Source organism: Moschus berezovskii, chromosome 17, assembly GCF_049115385.1.
Source record: "Moschus berezovskii isolate FMDL1 chromosome 17, NW_MosBer_1.0, whole genome shotgun sequence".
In the NCBI taxonomy this organism is placed as follows: Eukaryota; Metazoa; Chordata; class Mammalia; order Artiodactyla; family Moschidae; genus Moschus; species Moschus berezovskii.
In genome coordinates, this window is record NC_142476.1 from 70768657 (window position 1) to 70784887 (window position 16231).

The following is a 16231-nucleotide window of genomic DNA, read 5'->3' on the forward strand; positions in this document are numbered from 1 at the left end:
GATCGAACCCAGGTCTTCTGCATGACAGGGAGATTTTTTTTTACCATCTGAGCCACCAGGGAAGCCCAGGAATACTGGAGTGGGTAGCCTATCTCTTCTCCAGGGCAACTTCTTGACCAGGAATCAAACTGGGGTCTCCCGCATTACAGGAAGATTCTTTACAAGATGAGCTACCAGGGAAGCCCTGTTTATCCTACAGGGCTAATATAAAGATTAGCGCAGTGCCTAACATAAGTATGCAATAACTAACAGTGATCAATATCATTATTATTCATTTTCTTATTACTAAAGCCAGGATCCAACCTCTTCATTTATTAACACCCCACCTAGATCTTTGCCTTTTTTTCATGCAGAAATTCATGCAGAAACTCCTAACAGGGCATGGATAGCTAGACAAAAATCACAGTAGCAAATGTTACATAAACTCCCAAAACAGAGATTCTCAAATCTGGCTGCACATCAGAATGCCCTGGGAAGCTTTTTAAAACTAAAGATGCCAGCTCCCAGCCCAGACCAACCAAATCTGGAGGTGAACCCCAGTCTGATATATGATTTTTATATTATGCATAGTGCAGTTGAGAATCTCAGTAGCAGAGCACCCAAGTAGAGACCACAGCCCTGAGGGTCAGCACTTCCAGTAGAGGATCTGAGTGCTCTTCTATCTGAAGTCCAAGTTTTTGTCATGGTACCAGCATACCTGTGGGTGAGCTGGTCTTGACGCTTCCCCTGTTCAGTTTCTGAAAACCAGTCAGCTCTCTCCCTAACAATAACACTCAAGTAAACCATCCCTGAAGCCACAGTGGCCGCGGTACCACAGGGAGCTGCCCTCCTGCTCTCCTGAATACACACAATGGACGAGGTAAGCAGCAGCCTTGAGAAAACAAGCAACGCAGAGCAGAAAAACAGAGAAGCAACCCCTGCGGCGGACGTGAACACAAACGAAGCAGCTCCACTTCAGAGCAAAGATACAGTCCAACTGAAGATTAGAAAAATATGGTCTGACCGTTTAGATTTCACAAGGATCCAAAACCAATTTAGAGTCCAGTCGGTGGACAAAGTTCACATTCAGCAAAACAGCTCCAGCAGTTGCATCATCCACACAACAGGGCAATTCAGAAATACAGATGTCCAGCCATGTGCAAAACAATGCTTTCATTTTTTTTCTGCTCTTTCCCACTGCTGACCCCAAAAGCAGGATGGAGATGCCCAGCATCTGCTGCTACTAAGAATAGGCTGCCAAGATGATGGGGAACTTGCAAGCAGGGAGTTACCCAGCCTGCTCAGGGACATTCAGAGTGGATGGATGGCTGCCCCTGGGTTGAGAGGGGCACAGGTGATGCCCCATGCCAGGCGGGGTCATTCTGCAGTACTCTCACTGGACATAGCAGGAGGGAACCTGAAACTAAGCCATTGACCTCATCGGTCACTGTCAGGAGACTAAGGTTCAGGTTAGACAGAATTTGAGGGAGCCACATGGTACTCAACGTTTAACTCATTCAATTGGCATGGAACTCACACAAGAGAGATAAGAAATAGGAGGAGAATCATGGTACCTCTAGCTACAGCTAAGCATCTTCAGACTTACAGTCTCATAGAAACTTAACCTGGATTGTGAGGAACATTTACCAGATACTGCTGGGCATGTCAGGATATTGGCAACCTGAGACCCTAAGGCGAAGAGATGTGAGTACATGTTTTGGAGGTAAGCCTGAGTTTCCCTGACACACATAACTTTCACATAACATATCAGGACTTGCCTCCTAAACCTAGTACTACCAACTGTGCCTCTGACACCAAACAAACTTGTTTTGGTTGGAGGAATAAGTTGTATATGAAAATGAAGGGGACTTCCCTGGTGGTCCGGTGGTTAAGACTTTGCCTTCCAATGCAGGGATATGGGTTCCATCCGTGGTCAGGGAGTTAAGATCCCACATGCCCCATAGCCAAAAAACCAAAACATAAAGCAGAAACAATATTGGAACAAATTCAGCAAAGACTTTAAAAATAATAATAAAATAAAAGTGGAGCAGAAGGAAATTGATGTCTGTCTTATGAAGCCAACTGACTAAGTATTCAGCAAATATCCATTATAAAGTTCCTTTTAATTCCATGGACAAAGCAAAAGTGTGGATCCAACCATGCCATACCAATAACATAGAAAGTTTTTAACATGGGTGAAATCCTTCTCTTTTCCCCAACTCCTCCACTTCCACTACGGTAGATTATACCATTTGGTCAAACTCCTCTCTTCTAGACCCTTTTCTTGTGCCCCTTCTTGCCCTACTGAAGTCATGTTTGGCCACTGGAATGTAGTTGTGGATAACTGTACATCTCCTGCAGTCCAGCCAGGAGGTCAGCATGCCCGGGTTAGACGCTGCCCCCTCAGCCTGGGTCCCACAACAAGAGATGTCATAGAATCCATAGAATATAAGTGAGGGATCAACCTTTGTGATATGCCCTTAAGAAGAAGGGGAAAGAAGCTCTAATGACTTTAAGCTTGTATAATAGGTTTTGTACACCACGGGTCCATTATGTCTTCTGAATAACAAATACCTGATATAATGATCTTGCCCTGTTCTCCAGCCTCACTGTTTCATAGTGGGTCTCTGGTAGGTATACGTTCAATTTTTCAAAGACTACAGTAAGTGCTTCTGCTGTTTCATGATTCATCAAGACAGTAGTCATGCGACTACAAAGAGGGAGAAAACATGAAAGGGCAAATCTTCCCCTTCCTGAAAGCTGAAAACTTCCTAGTGTTACTGATTGACTGCCAAACTATCCTCCCAAAGGTCAACTTTTCAAGCAGCAAACACCAGCTCCCCCTGAGAAGGCTTCCTTGACCTCTCTAGAGTAAGTTCATCAAAACAGTGTGGAGATTCCTCAGAAAACGGGAAATAGAACTGCCATATGATCCAGCGATCGCACTCCTGGGCATACATACCGAGGAAACCAGAATTGAAAGAGACACATGTACTCCAATGTTCATTGCAGCACTGTTTATAATAGCCAGGACATGGAAGCAACCTAGATGTCCATCTGCAGATGAATGGATAAGAAAGCTTTGGTACATATACACAATGGAGTATTTCTCAGCCATCAAAAAGAATGCATTTGAATCAGTTTTAATGAGGTGGATGAAATTGGAGCCAATTATACAGAGTGAAGTAAGCCAGAAAGAAGAACATCAATACCGTATATTAACGCATATATATGGAATTTAGAAAAATGGTAACCTAAACCCTGTATAAGAGACTGCAAAAGAGACATAGGCATTTAGACCAGTCTTTGGGACTCTGTGGGAGAGGGTGAAGGTGGAATGATTGGAGAGAATGGAATTGTAGCATGTATATTATCATAAGTGACCAGTCCAGGTTCGACGCATAAATTTTCCTCTGTTCATTTCTTTGCATTTGTGCTTTTTCAATAAAATTCTTTTTTAGAAAAAAAAACAAAAAACAATCAACCACATGGTGTTAGCTTCTCAGTTTGGTTGGGCTGGTTTGGTTGGCCTGAGCTCCTCACTAAGTTAAAGGCTCCTGCAGTCAGGATCTGTGTTCTATTACTCTATCCATTGGCAGAGCTCACACAGCACCTGAATACAGCAGACTCGATTGACATGTCTTATTGAGATGGGTGAAGGAATCGAACCAACATCCCAGGGTAAAGTCCTGCTGCTCAAAACTTAAAAAATTGGAACACAAACTCTGGTCCAACAGAAATGCTTTTTAACTGATAACAGACATAGTTTTACACATTCCCTGGCTTATGACCTCATTTCAAAGTTTAGGCAAACGTACAAGGCACAGCTGGACAGATCCAAAGAGCCTTCCAAGTCTGACTTTCCACTTCCTACAGGAAGAGACAGCTTGTCATTCTTGGAGGCCAACCGTGGTCACCTATGAGTGTAGTGTCTTGTGTTCCTGGTCATGAATCGAGGGTGGCCATGGCTAAGTGGTCCAGTAAGTACAGCCTCCAGCAGCTGCCATTCCACGCTTGTCAGCACAAGATGGAAGACCCAAGAGGTTATTTGCATACACAGAAGGTGCAAAGGTAGCTTCTTTCCAGAAAGGAAGGGGGTGGGTTGCCAGTAATTCAGGAGTGTCCATTTAAAACAAACCAACAACAAAAAAAACCATATTCTATATACAGAACCCATTTGTGACCTGCCTATCAAATTATCTGTTAAAGAATGAAACAGCACAAGGGAGGTCTTGTTGAAGTTCCTAGTTTCTGGAACTTCCTTGTGCTGAGTGCCTTCCAAGGGCTTTGCCAAGACCAGCTCACTGGGCTTCCTGCTCCTGCCTTGGTCACTGTCCTCAATTTTACCACAGAACCCCTTGGCTAAAACCACCCTTCTCCCCATTTGATTCAGAGGAAAAACCACAGACTTGGCAATGGCCTCCAAGTCCCCACCTGACCCATCTGTCATTGTCTCTCTAATCTCATCTCCTAGGATACTTCTGATCAAATTGCAACTCACCTGCCGTCTCCCCAACGTTGCTCTGATTTTCTGTCCCGTCACATTGATCATATTCTACCATTCTCATCTTTTTAAGTAATTGTCTATCTTCTTTCTCCAAAATGTGAAGCTCCCTAAGGGCAAAGTTTTCTGTTTTATTAACTGATGGCATTGCTAGTGCCTAGATGGATGCCTAGTACATTGAGACAATGAAAACTGTGAAGTGAATGACTATCATTAAGAATGTCTCGCGTTTACCTTCGTCTTCCTATGATCTTCACATGCATTAGACGTCTACTTTACAACTAGATCTATATTTGTACTGTGCATAGAGACCTTTTTAATGGAAGGCTTGCTGGGAAGTAGAATGAATACGACTAGGCATTCTTTTCCTGCTTCAATAGAAAAACACTTATTCCCATTGTTAAATCTGAAAAGTGATGAGAGTTCTTATAATATTAAGACTTTAAACTTCCTGTTTTCCAGTGGTTATTAAGCCTGAGCAGTATAATCCTAGGGCAGCTATAAAGTAACCACTGTAGTTAGTGCCTCTTCCTCTGGTGTTAGCTCACTGTTATATTGACTCTTCACCACACAGCAAACAACCTAGCTCTCACACTGGTAGAAATAACAGAGAAATCACTTGGGGCACAAAGACAATTCCTGGGCATGTTTATTTAAAAAAAAAAAAAAATGCTTTTTTTTTTTTGTTTAGTGATACACAGCATGTAGAAGAACTGGCTATTTCTCTATCTTGATCATCAAAAATACTACAGTAGTTATAGAATAGCCATATTGTGTGGTTGGATTCAAAATACTGGATGGTTCTAAAACAACATCAAAATAACAGGAGATCTAAGTTGCACAAAGAAAATACCAAGTCATTTATTATTAACTTTTTCTGTTTAATATCTGGGTCAGATTTTCACCTGCTCGAATACCTCTGGTTGAAAAAAAAAAAAAACCAAAACACTATTTGGAAAGAGAAAACTTCAGTCACTTGGAAATGAGTTGGGCTGAGTGAGTAGAGTTTACATTCCATTGTTGGTGAGATCCTTACCCCGTGGAATGTCTCAGAACACATTTCAGGCCATGAAGAGGTCAGCGGTGCTTTGACCAAACACTACCTCAGCAAATTAAACATTATACATTGGCTACGGCATTATAAATTGTACATCACTTGCACATTATACATTTGTTTTGAAACTGCGCTGCCCAATCCAGCCTCACAGGGAGGCATTCACTCGCGTGCATAACCTCCCAACGAGGTGTCCACCCGCCGCCATGTGGTCATCTGCCTGCACATTCACAGCCCCTCTGTGGTGAGTGGTAAGCAGGGATGATGTGTGATCAGCGTGATTAACCACGGACCTAACGCGATCGTTGTATGCATTTGGGGACACGGAGAGCACAGGGTGAAAACGTGATCATGCTATGGATTCGGGGTCTCACACTCGCGGGACCAGCTGATCAAACAGAGGCCCTGCTAGATCTGAATCCTTCAGGCTGAAGGACCTGGAGTAAACAGACCAGCAGAATAAGAGCCTTCACTGCATCAGGTTAGGGGGGACTGGTGCACCTGCACTGCCTTTTAAAGGTACAGACTCCTTGGGTTCCAACCGCCCCAGGGACTCTGACTCAAGACAGGTCCATGAATCTGCTTTTGATGACCCTTTGGAACATACAAAAAAAATGCATGCCACTCTCTGAGAAGCCCATCTTTAAATCTGAACTAAGCTAACGAAAGGCATCATGCTCAGTAAATACTTAAAGAACAAACAAAGTTGGATTTGCCTTCATGACTCTTAACCCATTCCTTCCTGGAGAGACCATCTGGACTGCTTATCTCCTGGACTTGTCTGTCTTAGAAGAAAAACCTTCAGGCAGGCCAAACTCATCTCAACCTACATTTTGGAGGAGAGTGAACTTAAAGCGGGGAAAAATGATGTAGCTACACAGGCTACGAGGAGCAAGGATTATGTCTTCCTCCAGGGATCTGATGTAAAACTGAGGAGGCATCAGTGCTGCCAGTCCAAGCATGGGTGTCAGGACACGTGGTGATAACTACACCCAGGTTAGAGAGGGAGGGAGGAAAGCCAGAGGCACCACGGGGCCCCCCACACCCCCCCCCCCGACTCCCTGCAGCCACTCCCAACATCTCCTTGGAATGGAAAGGCGGTTCACACAAGGTGACAGGGATGACCCTCGAGCCGCTTGGCATCAGCCAGCCTCCACTTAACGAGTGTTCAGAATCACAGTCAGCATGGAGAAATTCACCCTGACCCTGGACGCCTGCCCCCTGGCATCGGCTCACTTACATTTTTACTCAATTACTATTTCTAAGAACAGAGACCAAAAAAAAAAAAAATGCAGAGCCCCACTGCTCAACAGTCTTGCATGGAAGGTCTGGAAGGGTCTGCAGGCTTGACTCCCAGGCGGGAAGCTGGGTGGGGCAGGAGGGCCTCCCACTGAACAGGGATCTCTTTCCCCAACCACACCCTCTGAGACACTCCTGATTTTCCCAGACTCAGGAGGGGCTGGGTGGGTTTCCAATGTTGTTCCATCAAAGAAAGGGGGAAGCTTGCAGCCATTAAATGACCGAAAATAACCCCAAGTGAGAAGGAGTGTCCAAGGCCAAGTGGAAGGGTAGACCTCTCCACTTGTTTACTATGAGGAAAAGATGAAAAGGAAATTAATCCAAAGTGGTAGGTAAGAGAATTTATAATAGAATTATAAAAACTAATGGGATGGGATTCCCAATGAAAACAAAAGAAAAGCAAAAAAAAAAAAGAAGTTTGAGGTCTCTATGGTGTGGTGGAGGGCATGAGGACCAGACCTGAATTCAGAATTTGCCTCTACTTCCTTTGCTAGTTTGATGACCAAGGACAAGGTAGTCACCTCTCCAAGCCAGAGTTCCCTGAAAAATGGGGATTTCATTCCACCCTCGCCAACCAACCAACATGGAGAGAATAAGGATGACATGCCTTCAGTACCCGGGACATGGGGGTGGGGTGGGGGGACTGGAATTCAACACATGTTTTCCTTCTCTCATCCCTTCCCTTGTCTTTTCCAACAAGCTGGCGAAACAAACAAACAAAAATCAGACAATTAACTCCTTGGTTTAGACAGTACAATAAAATACAAATTTAGAGATGGAAAACCGAATACAATCTGCCTTACAAATGGGAACTTAAAAAGCATGGATGAAGCCATTCACTCTTTTTATTCACATGGCAGCTTCTAGCCATTCTGAGGTTTTCTGTACTCAAATAAATATATATTCTCAATGGAATCAGTTTTGTTTTTGAGGAAAGCCCAGCTTAGGTCACTGTAAATAGACTATTTCATTTCTTGATTCCTTGATTCCTAAGCAGCAAGGTTAGTAGTTCAGTTGGCAAAGAATCTGTCTGCAGTGTAGAAGACCCAAGTTCGACCCCTGGGTTGGGAAGATCCTCTGGAGAAGGAAGTGGCAACCCACTCCAGTATTCTTGCCTGGAAAATCCCACGGACAGAGGAGCCTGATGGGCTGTAGTTCATGGGGTCACAAAGAATCGGGCATGACTGAGTGACTAACATTTTCAAGGTTAGGAGAGGTAAAGTGCACAGCGGGATAACCCAGGGAGTGCAGACATCTACTGGGGAGATAAAAACATTTCTCCTGTCCTTATTTGGGATCTCCACTTGAATTTAGAATCCATATAATTCATGCTTCCTCAGGGCCTCAAAAGTGTAGAGGGAACCAATGCCAGGACAGTAAGTCCATTTCTTCCCTTCCTGAGCATGGATCAGGGCACCACCTGGGCCAGAGTGTTTGAGTGTCATGATCACCTAAGACCTGTTCTTTGCTGTGGTCTCATGGCTCAGCAGATGATAAAAGATGGCACTCAATAAAAGCTGGCCGATTTATTAATGTTCCAAATCAGAAAGGGGTGAGCCCTCCAGCTTTGGTGACCCCCCACCCCACAGTCTATCACACAGGGTTAGGCTCTGAGGGACCTTCACTTGTCCTGAGGGTCAGGACGTAGGGGCAAGCTCTCAGGTTCAGCCAACTGAAGCCTTGACCATGATCACCCCATTCTCTCATGCAACCCATACGAAGGCTACAAACAACCCATTAATGACCGTATGAAGGCCACAATGATCAGCATACATTTCCCACTGTCCTCCCTCTAGAACTTCAAAGGAGAGAAAAATCTTCTTCCTTTTCAGGTCAGTACCAGAAACATTCATTGAGCCATGACTGTGTGTCAGAAATAAGAACACAGGTTCAAATAAGAGACCAAAAAAAGGAACCCTTGACATTCTGGCCCTACAATCCGCCCCCCCCACAGAGCATCCTCCCAGGGAGTCAAGAGATCAATCTATCAAGTCACTTGGGAAGCCCTGGATCACACATCTCACAGACCCACAATCCATCCTTCCCCGTGTTAGAATCAAGTCATCAGAGCACTTCAAAGCATTCATGAGTTTTTCTGATAGACACTCTGACTACAAGATTGGGGGCACCTGTGTGACTGTCCAGCTACAAGGCTGCACTTCAGAATTCTCTTTTGCCTCTGACAAGTCCCCTCCCACCCAGGAGACAAACACTAAAGATGGACCAGCTATCACTACGTCAAATGAGGTATATAAAGCAGACGAGTGTACTCACCAAGGTACCCACAGAAAACCTGGGACTGTCTGGAGCACAAGCTGCCCACTGAGCCAGAGGGTGTTGTAACAACTGGGCAGACAGCTAGGAGTTTTAAAAAGCACAGTCATTAGCTATTTTACTGAGGAGATGCCTATACAGAGCTATACAAAGATTCAACGCAGAAGAGGGACTCAATGCATGTATTTATCATTCCCCCAGAAACAGAAGGGCCCCGCTTTTCAGGGCCAGGGGACTACAGGGTAAACAAGTCTGGGGGATTGTGGATTCTCACCCCAGATCTTTTGGCATGTCTTAACCAGCAATCAGGCTCCTGAATTTCGCGTTCCCCTTAACACATTCTAGTGTTAAAATAACAATGTACAATTTATATACTGAAACAGTCACATGAATAACTTCACTTATATTAAAGATGAATAGGAAAGGCCCTGACCTTTTGAACAAAAGACAGACTCCCTCTTAAGAGTAAAACTCTGATTTTCATTTGGTTGGCCTCATTTTCAGTTTTCTTAAAACCACCTGTTACCATTTCTTACTTACACATGAAAACTCCTACATCAGGGATCAAAAATTCAAGTATATACTGGTTTAGGGCTGCTTAGTGACAATTTAAAAACCTAGGCCTCCTTGGAATGGATTACACTCATCTTCCATGATACTTTTTGATATCCTGAAATTCTGAACTCTGCTTTCTTTAAAGATCTTGTATGCATACTAAATGTCAGATTTTTGCATGAGATGATGTGGATGGACACCCCTGCTCTGTCATCAGTCTCCTGGAATCTTTGAACAAATGCCTTGATGTACCTAAGCCTCTGTTGCTATAAAATGAAACTGACATCATGCTATTCCTGAGGGTTTATGAAAGATTGAAATGAGATATTTAAAAGAAACTAACAAATAAAAGGTGCTCGGGGATATAATAATACCAGTTATCTAACTTATTTGATAGGTGAATCCCCGATGGCCTTCCAGGTCTGCATGAACAGACTTCCTTACCAGCTCCTTATACCAATTTAAAATCCATGCACCTTCCATTCACCTAGGGCATGTCTTCTAAAAGTAGCGTGACTACTATTCATACCTGACTTGAATATTTCTTTGGACAAAACATACAGGTCTTGTGGACTTCCCCCGCCCATCTTTTTTTTTTTTTTTTTTGGCATATTTTTATGTTTCTCTCTCAATTCTAAAGCAGATAAGGAAAACTTTTTTCCGTGCCCTATAACTTACCACCTCCAACATTCAGCCCCCTAAGGAGATCCCAGGGACACATTTTCACACTTGTGGGGATTACACCTTCCAATCAAAGCCCTCTTTAATTGAGATGTGGGAGGTGCCCGGCCTGGATGGCCTGGAAGACGAAGGCCCAACACCCAGGCTTCGGTAACATGGTGCTCTCACGTCGCCACCATACGCTGCTACCAGCTGACATCTGCTCACACACGTTCTCACCCACAAGCAACCACGGTGTTTATTTTCAGAGCCCTCTCTACAGCCTCCCTGAGAGAAAATTCCCTCCCATCACCCGTCAGCAAAGATAGGAGGCTACAGACGGGGTATAAACTGTGTCACAAGATCAGCAAGGCACACGATGTCTTCTCATTCAGATCTGACCTCTAAAAAGTGATGCTGAAAGCTCTCTGCGATAAAAATCTCAAGGAACAGAACCAGAGACAGGCAGGGCATGCAGAGCGTGGCTGGGTCAGCAGCACGTTCTCTTCACATGAGGGCCCTGTGCATTTCTGGGGGGATTTCACTCCTTTTCCTGGGAAATAGCACCTTCTTCAGGCCAGTGGCTGTGTGGTGCTGCAGAGGGATACTGATTCTGTTAATGGAATCCAGATCCCTGAATTCACCCCTGATCACCCGGGTCAAAGGAACTCTGTGAGAGAACAGGGCAAGCTAACTGTCATCATCTGTCATTTCCAACAAGCAGTCCTCAAGTATGCACCTTTGGTTTACTCTCGCTTTGCTATCAAGCTACAGCATTAAAATCCTTTCTTTCCTCCCCTCCCCTTTTTGTTTTGTTTATTCTGTTTTGTTTTTAAGCAGGGCCAAAGAACAGGGTGAGCTTCACTGGTGGCTCAGTTGTTAAAGAATCTGCCTGCAATGCAAGAGTCATGGGTTCGATTCCTGGGTTGGGAAGATCCCCCTGGAAAAGGAAATGGCAACCCACTCCAGTATTCTTGCCTGAAAAAACCACATGGACAGAGGAGCCTGGCGGGCTACAGACCATGGGGTTGCAAAGAGTCGGACACGACTGAGCGACTAAACCACCCCCATGAAGAACAGGGTGCTCTGGTGCTGATCCAGAGCCTCAGAAGTTAAGACCACAAATCAGATGGAGATAAAAGTGATGCAAATAAGGGTGATTTACGCCAAAGAAAGTAACTGTCAGGTTTTTTTTTTTAAATAAATTTTCAAGATCTATGTGTTTGAAGTCACACTATAATACAGGTAAACTTTTTCTACTAATAAGGTTTGGGGTCCATGTGAAATGCTTTTTAAAATGTGAAACCCTAGGGAAAATCTGAGACATGAATAGTCTTAGAGATACAATCATTTTTAGAAGTCCCTGGGTATACTCATGGATAATGGGGGAACATGGCTCCAGTAAGTCAGAAGATAGAAACAGTCCTGGAATTAAAATTTTGTGTAAGTAATTTACAAAATTACTAAAAGACAATGAAGCTAACTATAAAAGTGCTAGGACTCCTTTTTGCCTGTGATGACACAACTAAGAAATAAAGCAATCAAACCTAAACACACGTGGTTTCCAGAGTGTGCTTCTGAGCTACCTACTTGAATCTCACCTTGAAATTAAAAGATAATCATCTTGGTAACTCCCTGGTGGTCCAGTGGTTAGAACAATGCGCCCTCACTGCTGAGGATCCCGGTTAGATCCGGGGTGGTGAACTAAAATCCCTCAAGCCACAAGACATGGCCAAGGAAAAAAACAAAAAATAAAACTATTGAATAATAATTTGGATGGAGGGTAGGAGACAAAGTTCTGGGAATCCACACCCAGCACTCCAGGCAATCCTTCTGCTTGGTAGAATTCAAGAAACACTAGTATAGCCTTTGTGACCTAGAGGTTAGAAACGCCTTTTACAAAAAGCTCATTTGTCCTCAAAACAACCCAATCAGGTGGATCACAGAGAAACGATCCTCTCTTAAGGGTTGTCTGTTCTGGGTAATTAGTCTTTTTATGTAGCGTGAAAGTATCTCTTAGCCAGAGAGAAAGACATTCTTGCTGCAATGACATCTCAAGCAGAATTAAATGTCACTGAAAATGGGCTTCCCAAGTGGTGCTAGTGATTAAGAACCCGCCTGCCGATGCAAGAGACTCAGGTTCCATCACTGGGTCAAGAAGATCCCCTAGAGGAGGGCATGGCAACCCAATCTGGAATTCTTGCCTGGAGAATCCCATGGGCAGAGGAGCCTGGCGGGCTCCATAGGGTCACAAAGAGTCAGACACATCTGAGTGACTTAGCAGGAGCAGCAAAAACGCTGCAGTAAACTCCACATCAAATTAGTCCCTGCCTCAACCCCTCCCCAGCCTCCACACAAACATCCTCCACACAGACATCTCTCTCATGATGATAACCGTTCCAGAAGTGGGCACCGTTCTCTCTCCCAGCACGAGATGACAGGCAGTTTCTACTCCTCTCAGAGGATTCCCGGCAAAGGTTTCTTACAAACTGCTGATCCCCAGCATCTAATGACTCGGGGTCAGTTTGGCTCAAGACCCTCTTTCTAGAATCCGGGTACAACTGCCAAAGAATTAATGAAACTAGACCTGACCCTATACACATAGTTTCATTGTTGACGGTGATGCTTTCTGACAGCAGAATTCTTCTGAAATGTATCTTGCTCCAAGACAAACCAGCAGCTGCCACCTCATTCCATGGAGGTGAAAAGCACAATAGGTGAAATAGTGGCCATTCAGGACTAAGTTCACACATATGAACAGCAAACTCCACTAACACACTTAACAACCTAAAGCTTGAGTGGGAACGGCCGCCTGAGAACCTTAGGTGATAGCCATCATTCTCCTTTGGTTCTGCCCAGCTATTTCTGGGTAAAAGCTCTGTTTCTCTCTCCTTAACTTCCAGAGCCAGATGCTAAGATGCAAGCTTGGATGTGGAAAGCCTTCTTCCAGAAAGCCCTGACAGACTTCCAAGCAGGCAATTCCTTTACCAAATCATCCATCTTCTGTAAAGACATGTCCTCAGTCTGTGATTTTCATTTTTTTCCCTCCTTCTAAAGTCAAATCAGAGTTAAGTCACCCACCTATTTTTCTTTCTTTTTTTGGCCTTTCTCAGCTAGCAACTTAATGATAGGATTTTATTATAAGAAAAGAATCACTTCAATGGCATAGTCACTAAGTTGTCAAAACAGAAGTGAAAACGAGATGAAGTCAATGGATAGGGAAATGTGCTGTGTGCTCAGTCACTAAGTCGTGTCTGACTCTGCAACTCCATTGTCTGTAACCTGTAAGACTCCTCTGTCTATGGGATTATCCAGGCAAGAACACTGGAGTGGGTTGCCATTTTCTTCTCCAGGGATCAACCAACCCAGGGATTGAACTTAGGTTTTCTGCACTGGCAGGCAGATATTTTTACCACTGAGCCACCTGGGGATCCCAGACAGGGAAATAAATAATCCTATAAGAAGAACCCACCCCCCCACCAATGGAAGAAATAATAAAGTTACTGCTACATATGATCTAGAGAGAATAACCTTAGTTGAATTTGGTCTAAGAAGTATTGAATTCCCAATGCTGAAATGACTCCAAAACTTAGGTTATAGTTCTTAGAAAATTCCCATTTGTGTGCAATAATATATTTTAGTGACCTTAAAATGCATGAAAAACTACTGTCTCCTTGTTTAGACAGTTCTTCCTCTGAGATCAGTGTCTCTCTTAAAACCAAACTCTGCCTTCTCATTCACATGCTGGAGTAACAAACAAGGGCCGTGACAACAGCCTGAAGTTATGAATGAGCAGTTATTTGTGAACACGCTTGTCAAGACAGATGTGGAATCTGTCAGGGTGGTGTGGGTTAGATAGGGAAAGCCAAATGAACCGAGCCAAGGTCAAAGTCACAACATTTTTCTTTTTCCTCCTTGAGACTGGAAAGATGCTACAGTGCTTCCTGAAACTAACATCTCCAGAAAAGCAGCCTGAGTGTTACTTGGGCTCATGGTTACCTCGTGACCCTCCTTTCTGAAACACCATGTCTCTTCCTCAGGAACATCCTGCTTCCTAATGACCCACGTGGAGGCCGCAAGGAAGGCCTGAAGGAAGAGCCACACTTTCTCTGTGGACAGAGATGCGTGCCACATGCCAGTGTGAGAGCAAACAGCTGCCTGAGGAGGCTGGAAATGCATCCGAACTATTTTCAGAAGGTCTGGGCTTTGCAACATCCAGAAAGCATTTTCCATTTGCTTTAAGTTCCTCAAGTTGTTGTGATTAAAGGGGACATCTAAGCCCCACATTTCTGGCTTATCAGGCAGAACCAAATTCAAGGGCTCATTTCTGAGAAGGAAGGGATGGGGTTGGTCCACAGAGAAGAGCTTTGTGGGCAGCAGAAGGCATTCCCCTCCTTCTAACAGGCCCTGCTGCTGCTTCGTTGCTTCAATTGTGTCCACCTCTGTGTGACCCCATGGACTGTAGCCCACCAGGCTCCTCTGTACATGAAATTCTCCAAGCAAGAATACTGGAGTGGGTTGCATGCCCTCCTCCAGGGGACCTTCCCAACCCAGGGATCTTCCCAACCCAGGGTCTCCTGCATTGTAGGCAGATTCTTTACCACTGAGTCACCAGGGAAGCCCCCTAACAGACCTGAAGCCCAGTAAACTTGATTCCCTTTGGACAGCAGTGTCCTTTCACACCAATGAAGTGGTTTTACTCGGTTGCTCCAGGAAAGCCAGGATGCTGCGTCACTCAGAAAGCATCTTACTCTATTGACAGCTGCTCCTGCCCGAGTGTGGCCTGTCCTCTCAGACAACACCTCCTCAGTTTTCATTTCCTCCTCAAACCCTTTGCAGTAACTTCTCACCATCCTCTCCCCTTCTTCCCACCCATCCTCCTCTGGGAGATTTCTACCCTGTAATGACATTTAGCTGCTGAAGTCTGTTGCTAAATGAATTGCCTGGGACTTCCCCAGCAGTCCGGTGGTTAAGACTTCACCTTCTAATGCAGGGGTTGTGGGTTGGGTCCCTGGTCAGAGAGCTAAGATCTCACATGTCTCGTGGCCAAAAATCCAGAACTTAAAAAAGAAGAAGTAATACCGTAACCAATTCAATAAAACCTTTAAAAATGGTCTGCATTTTTTTAAAAAGTCTTTAAAAATGTTAGAAAATAATAACTAATAAATAAATAAATTGCCTGGCAGTTGAAGAAACTGCGGTGGCTGGTTCCTGGTCATGAAAGTGAGATGAGGTCCAAACATCCTGACTACCTTCTCAACAGAGCCTCTCACCAGGGGAGGTGATGAGACAAGGGACCTGGGAGAAGGGGCCAAGCATGGCCCAGAGACAAGCTGCCCAGAGGCCCTCTCAGCATGTTCATAAACAACATCCTCCCCTATCCGCACCTCAACCTTTGTTGGATTTCAGCCTTTAGGGCCCAGAAAGATAAAGAGGCGAGTTTTATGTAACTTATATGCATATTCAGAGAGATCAATTAAAATCATTTCCAAAAAAATTTCCCTAGAAATTCACAGGCCCTTTGAAACAACTAGCAACACCCTGAGATGTCAAAAAATAAATAAATAAATAAAACCAGATATTAATGCACTGAGCATGCCTAGCAAGACACTCCAGCTGGGAGGAATCCAGGATGTAGATCTGTTTCTGGTGCCAGAGGTGGCTATTACCAGTCAGAGGCTCTGAAAGTTTACTAAATACAAACATTTCCTGAGGGCAGATATCATGCCCCTCTTAATTTTATTTTCAATGTGTTTCTAGGACTACTCTTCCAATCCACAAACATGAATGTGACTTCCCTGATACTAGGCATTTTTCATATTTTAATATCTCTAAAATCCCAATGCTCTCTTGGAAACAATGGCATGTTACAGTTAATTAATTGGCAATGAGAGCTCTAAGTGGCA

General features: G+C 44.2%; 1 protein-coding gene across 3 annotated transcripts in view; it reads right to left on the bottom strand.

Annotated features, from left to right (window-relative positions):
- TGFB2 (transforming growth factor beta 2) overlaps positions 1–16231 on the bottom strand; it is a 94935-nt gene that overhangs the window by 68443 nt on the left and 10261 nt on the right. For 2 of the 3 annotated variants that reach the window (XM_055419883.2, XM_055419885.2), the window contains exon 2: positions 9111–9194. The exons of the other annotated variant lie outside the window; for it this stretch is intronic. In XM_055419883.2, the coding sequence (XP_055275858.1) occupies positions 9111–9194 (84 nt within the window). The remainder of the gene's footprint in view (positions 1–9110; positions 9195–16231) is intronic. 3 annotated transcript variants of the gene reach the window in all.